The sequence below is a fragment of the Leiobunum rupestre genome, chromosome 2 (assembly GCF_980474605.1).
Source record: "Leiobunum rupestre chromosome 2, qqLeiRupe1.1.hap1, whole genome shotgun sequence".
NCBI classification, from domain to species: domain Eukaryota; kingdom Metazoa; phylum Arthropoda; class Arachnida; order Opiliones; family Sclerosomatidae; genus Leiobunum; species Leiobunum rupestre.
In genome coordinates, this window is record NC_143385.1 from 49,187,892 (window position 1) to 49,194,606 (window position 6,715).

At 39.2% G+C, this 6,715-nt stretch overlaps 1 protein-coding gene and 1 non-coding gene across 2 annotated transcripts; one reads left to right on the forward strand and one right to left on the reverse strand.

The window, feature by feature from the left end:
• Positions 1-966: 966 nt before the first annotated feature.
• On the reverse strand, positions 967-1,130 carry LOC149957769 (U1 spliceosomal RNA). Its single transcript, XR_016479425.1, has one exon. It is a non-coding gene; the product is annotated as a U1 spliceosomal RNA (small nuclear RNA).
• A 4,526-nt stretch (positions 1,131-5,656) lies between these two features.
• Positions 5,657-6,382, forward strand: LOC149957770 (uncharacterized protein F54H12.2-like). The gene has a single exon (XM_090167135.1). The coding sequence runs from the start codon at positions 5,657-5,659 to the stop codon at positions 6,380-6,382; it is 726 nt and encodes a 241-aa protein (XP_090023261.1).
• Positions 6,383-6,715: the final 333 nt, after the last annotated feature.

Here is a 6,715-nt window from a genome sequence, read left to right on the forward strand (position 1 = left end):
GCCCCGCTTACCCCCCCCCCTAACGCCGGCCCAGCGTCCACAGACCCGGACAGGCGGCAAAACCAGTATGGGTAGCAGAACCCCACTACTGATAGTCGTGCCCTTGACGCAAGCCACTCAACCCAGCAGAAGGTGCAGCAATGGGTCGACCAGCCCACCACTTCTCACACAACAGTGGGATCGAGAGCGGATGCTCTAGCAACTCCGGCCGACACCCTACCTATGGAGGTAGAGAGTCAAACCCTTTGGAAGGAGCGCCTAAAGGGGAACGGCGGGCACACAGCAGCCCGCATAACCCGGCACATCTGGCACCGGATATCCCGGCGGAACTCCAAAAGGCCGGGAGATGGGTCCGCCGTGCCCTCATACGGAGGCCCGCAGCCCCACAGCAGGCAACTCAATCCGCCGAGACGGCCTGTTTGCCCAGCCCCTCTCCGTTAGCCTGGGCCGAAGCCCAGTTACCAGCCCACACCGGACCGAAGTCGGAGGTGGAGCCTTTAAAATGGCTGATTCGAACTTTCTAGAAATGAGACAGCGCTGTCATCTTATACGTAGAAGATCACGTGACTCTTTTTAAGAAACCCCGGATTGGGTTGAATGTTTTGACCGGATTGCAAAATTTTACATTTGGGGATTTTTGTTTTCATATTAGAGAAAAAAGGCACATGATTCAGTACAAATTCGGCCATAACTCGTAAGCGGTTCATCCTACGGGCATGTGGTTGGTCGCATTTGACTCAGGGTGAAATGTACCTTAGGGAACAACACTAAACACGGCCCAAAAACTGTGTTGTCCACCCCTCATCACTGTGGACTCATCGGATCCTCATAGTAGACTCCAAAATAGAATTTTTAGGCCACATTGCCAACTGAAACAAATTTTGCAACTGGAGGGCTCTTTTTGGGCCTCTTTCACCCGCACTAGAGGGTTATTTGTATATTATTAATTTTGGTTAATCGTTATTAAAGGGTCGAGCGCGTACGCAAGACCCCGCTACCAAAAATTACGCGCCCCACATATTGCTATTTGCAATTAGTGGTAAGAGTCAATCCAACCCGAGTGCAATGGTAAGACCGTCTCCCAACCCGTCTCCTGTTAGATCGAGACTGTAGTTGCGCCAAGTAAGTAACTTTGCTAGGAAGTTGCACGATTTATAGCTGACCAACACTTAACTCTAGTTTCGTATGCGAATTTTTAAATATTTTAAATGATAGTAATACTTTCAACTACCAGAGGGCAAAAAGGCCGATTTGTACTACTTAAACTATTCTCAAGATTGTGTTCAAATAATATTACATACAATGCTATTTTGTTTACCGCTAATGAATATTACGAAGTGGCTACGCCTGCTCAACTTGTTTTTATGTGACGGTAAAATAAATACAGCGTTCTACTAAAAACGGTGTGGTGTGCTTTCCCCCTTTTGAGTTCGGAGGAGGTGAAGGTTTGGCGGGTTTTTCGTGTGAGAGAAAAATATTTATCTGGCAAACCCGTAAGAAATTGAGAACAGTCGATTTTTAGGAGTAGCGTAGTTGCTAGCCTAGGCTTCACTAATTTCCGGCTTTCCGCGCCGTTTTTCTTATTTTAAATGATTTTTGTAATAAATGTTTGATGGCAAATAAGCAAAATGCTAGTCCCAAATCCACGGGTTTAAAAAGAAACTTTGATCAAGAAAATATTCTTAACCCGAAACATACTTCAACACCTAGGGTCCCTCCTACAACTCCTAAAAGGTACGTCTCTAAAATATTCATATAAAGACCAAAAGTGACATAATTATATGAATATTTTAGTAATTATGTCACTTTTGTTAAGGCAGGATAAAGCCGAATTCTCTTTAACCAAAGAATAACAAAATTTGTTAGTCCTGCTGCACTAGCTCTATAGTCTGTATGAAAAGTTTGGCCGGTCTTGGGCCGATTTTATAGAACGCTACCAAAGTCCAGCAAAACGAGATACGTGACGTTTGTAAGAAATTCGAAAAAGGAATCCTCCACCGTTTTTACATTAAACTGAGCTTCAGTACTAAATTTTCTGAGAAGCCTTTACCTTCTTTTTACTTTATTTCAATTATTAGATTAGAATTTTAATTATTATAGATGTTGTTTTTGTCCGTTGCCGGAAAAACAATAACCACGTGTTAAAAGTTTAATTCTTAGTCCCGCACGGAACACCTGGCGCCATCTAAAAGAAACTGGCCGTTACGAAATTGAATATTTGTTAAGGTATAGGCCTAGCATAATACTGGTCTAACTAGAAATTTAGCTATAACTGACGTAACTTTATAGAAACCAAAGAGCTATTACCTATTATTTTCTAAAAATTGTATCGAAGATTACCATTGTTAAAGGGCCACAGAATCGATATAATATTAAGGGTGGGGCTACAGAATCGCGTGTTTTGGAAAGAGGGAAGCTACGTTTGAGTCACTTGATGGAAGGGATGGAGCTACCAGAAATTCGGCACGAATTTTCAAACTATTCTGTGGCCCTTTAATTTAAAAATACCATTTTATAATATCAGAAAATCATAATGTAATGAAGATTAAAAATTGCAAAAACCACTTCTTGTACAATAAAATTTTTAAAGATTTAAATAAACTTTTTACTGTACAAGGAGTGGTTTTTGAAATTTTTAATCTTCATTAGTTGATGTACTACAAGTGGATTGAACGAAACAGTAAAATTGATTGGTCTACCAGTGGTGAACTTATTTATAAAGAACGCCCTATAGTTAGATCTAATATCATGGACATTTTACACGAATCAGTTAAAGGATACAAAACCAAACCGAAACATGAAATTGTTGGATTGGATAAATTTTATGAATTGTTGGCCAAGGAAAATGTACCCAAATCACTTGTAAAAAATAAATTCCCCTTTGAATCCCCTATTGAAAATGTACCTATTATTTCTAACGATCTACCAGAGAAGGTGTACGATGATTCAGATTATTTACCTCCCAGTCCCGAATCAATGTATGGCAATGGATTATTGAGTTGGATAAATTTGAAATAAAGAATATAATAATATATCAGGTTTCAGTTCTTTCATTAACGAATTATACCTCAACATGGAAGGTGGCATCGATCCTACTCCGTCTGGGTTGATAACCTCTTTGTCGATATCATACTTAAAATCACCCAAAGTTATTACGGCGTTTTTGTTAATATTTATTAATATCGTTTTTGAACTATTTGATTTCGCGTACTGGTATCACGAACGGAAAATGAACTGTACGATGAATGGATAAGTTAGAAGAAATATACTTCAACGTTAAGGACGCCGGTAGTTACGGAGGTATTCGCGGTCTTTATCGTGCTGCCCGGGCAAAGGGAATTAAAGTGACAATAAACGATGTGAGAGAATTTTTAAAACGACAAGATACGTACACGTTACACAAGCCGATAAAACATAAATTCAGAAGAAACAAGACGATAGTGTATGGAATAGACGAACAATGGCAACTAGATCTGGCAGACATGCAAGATATAAAAAATCACAATAGTGGATACCGATATATCTTATGTTGTATCGATGTATTTAGCAAATACGCATTCGCTGTGGCTACCAAGGATAAGAAAGGATCAACTATGGTAAAGTCATTCAAATATATTTTAGAATCAGGTCGACAGCCGAAGGTTGTACAGACTGATCATGGTAACGAGTTTCTATGCAAAGAAGTTCAAGGTGAATTAAAACGTAGAGGAATCAAGTTTTTCGCAACGCACTCCGAAGTAAAATCCAGTATTATAGAACGATTCAATCGAACACTGAAGTCTCGAATGTACCGATATTTTACGGAGAAAGATACGCACAAATATATCGACGTTTTACCGGATTTATTGGAAGCGTATAATAATAACTACCACAAATCTATTAAATGCAAACCCGTTGAAGTGAAGAATTAAAATTCGAAACAAGTGTGGCAAAATTTATACGGGAAAGTCAATTTTTCACCCCCAGTCTCGTTCCCTTTTGAAATAGGGGACTTGGTTCGCATGAGTAAGAATAAAACTACGTTCGAAAAGGGTTACAAAGCCAATTATACCGAGGAAATATTCAAAGTAGTGCAGTGCATACCAAGAGACCCTCCGGTATATAAGCTGGAGGATTTGAAAACTGAGCTCATTTCGGGTGTGTTCTACAAGGAGGAAATACAGAAAATCGGGAAAGACCTCGATAACTGCTTATTCAAAATCGAAAAAGTTCTAAGGCAAAGAACAAAACCAGACGGAACTAAAGAACTACTAGTACGTTGGCGCGGATACAGTTCAGATTTTGACTCTTGGGTGCAAGAAATCGTCACATTATGAGTTTCTATATCACGTTACCGTCCGACTCTTCTATGGGCTATTTCAAAAACAATACTATAAGCAAGTTTAGAACGTATTTACCAGAACCCATTAAACTTGAGGGAGCTTACGAAGTTGGACTTGCTGAAATCAGTTATCCTAGAACGTGGAATAACGTTAATGAAGAATGTGTTGTTCGAATTTGGAAAACTATCTCTCTACCGGATTCCTTAGAAGAATCAAAGACTAAAACACCTAAGACACTGAGAAAACACACTGACATAGAAAATTTCAACGACGTAATGGATTTCGTTAATATAGTAATACCACCAGGATATTACGGAGTTGAAGATTTACTGGAAATCATGACTACTGATGACGACGGGCGAAATATTAGCTCTAGAATCAAGTTATATTACAACAAACCAAACCGTCGTGTAATTGTTGAACTATATGAAATGAACCAAGTTTACATACCACATGAAATCGCCATCATATTAGGATTCACGAGAACTCCAGGCAAAGACGTAACTATAGTGACTTCCATGACGGCGCCTTTTAGCTGTGATATGGACGCTGGGTTACATTCTCTGTTCATATACTCGGACATTATACAAAGTCGATCGGCTGGAGATTCAGATGTTCCATTATTACGTATTATAAGTATTCAAGGAAAAGACGGAGACACTGTTGAGAAAGAGTTTTCACGACCACATTATATGCCTATTGCGCCTAACAATTTTCAAACCATTGAAATTAATATTATGAGTGAAATGGGTCAGCCTGTACATTTCGAACGAGGAAAGGTTCACGTCACTCTTCATTTTAGACCCCGAAGAACATGGACTTTTTATAAAATCAAGTGTAAAATCTTTCTTCTGTTCATTTGTGGTTAGCGGGTCAAAGGAGAAACATGTCTCCACGTAATCTGGATCACGTTTCTGTAAACGATTATAATAACTATTACTTAAATAAAATTGGACACGGATCAATTCCGGTATACCGTGGAGTAGCCGTGCAAAGAGGATATGGTCTTGGAAATATATTAGCCTCGGCATTTCGGTCTGCCATGCCTTTACTCAAAAAAGGTGCCACATTCCTTGGTCGAAAATTTTTAAATACCGGGGCAAAAATTGCTTCCGACGTCTCGAGTGGTGTGTCTATTAAAGACGCGTTAAAATCTCGGGGGAAAGAGGCGGGGAAAGAAACCTTAAGAAGAGCTGCCGAAGCAGTGAGTAAACTTAGTGGAAATGGACGTAAAAGGAAACGTAAAACGTCTCCCATCATCAGTTCAGTTCGAACCAGGAAGAAGAAAAGACGTCCTCTGCTTCAGTCTGATATATTCTCGTAATCATTGAACAATGTCTCTAGCTCACCCCAGTTCACAAAACAGCATTAGCTCGGAACTTGATTTATTTCACGTACCTTATACTCAAACTGGTATAATAGGAAGTCAATGGGTTGAATATAATCCAACATCGAACATAAATGAAAACCAAGCAATTATCTTTAGTATCGCTGGAAACTCGGAGACTTACATTGATTTGAAAAATACTTTACTTCAAGTTCAAGTGAAAATTGTGAAAGCAGATGGAACTCTACCAAAACCCGATATTTACGACGCTGTATCTAAAACCACAATTCCCGCGGACAAAGTTGGTCCGGAAAATTTGTTTTTACATAGTCTCTTTGGCGAAGTTCACGTATCATTGGGTGACAGATCAGTTACGTCATGCCCTCAACAGTATCCTTACAAGAGTATGATTCAAACGCTCTTGACATATGGTGGACCAGCCAAGGAAAGTTTCTTAACCGCGTCTCTATTCTATAAAGACAAAGCTGGGAAATTTGACGAATTTTCCAATAACGACGGATTTAAGAAACGTGCAAAATTTGCTCAAGAAGGTGTTATTGACATGATAGGAGTTGTACGAACCGATATTTGTCAACAAAATCGACTTATTCCTAACCTGATAGATCTAAATTTCAAATCAAAAGCTCAAACGAGTTTTGTTTACACACAGACGGTGAAAAATGCACAGTCATTTTCACACACGCATCAATGTTTGTCTGAAAAGTTAGATTGACGCCAGAGATTATGTTATCCCACGCTAAAACTTTGGAACTGGCAACAATGAAATATCCTATCACCCGTACGGAATGTAATTCATTTTCAATTTCCCAAGGCAACAAAATATGCGTCAAAGACAACTTATATAATGGTCAAATACCGAGTAAGGTGGTGATCGGATTTGTGGACCGGAATGCGTATTTGGGAGACTACAAAATGTCACCTTTTAACTTTAAAAATTTTTCTATAACTCAAATCGCCCTATACCTTGATGGTAGTAGTGTCCCGGCAAAACCATTAAACCCAAATTTCAAAGATAAGTTGTTTATGCGATCATACGCTAATCTCT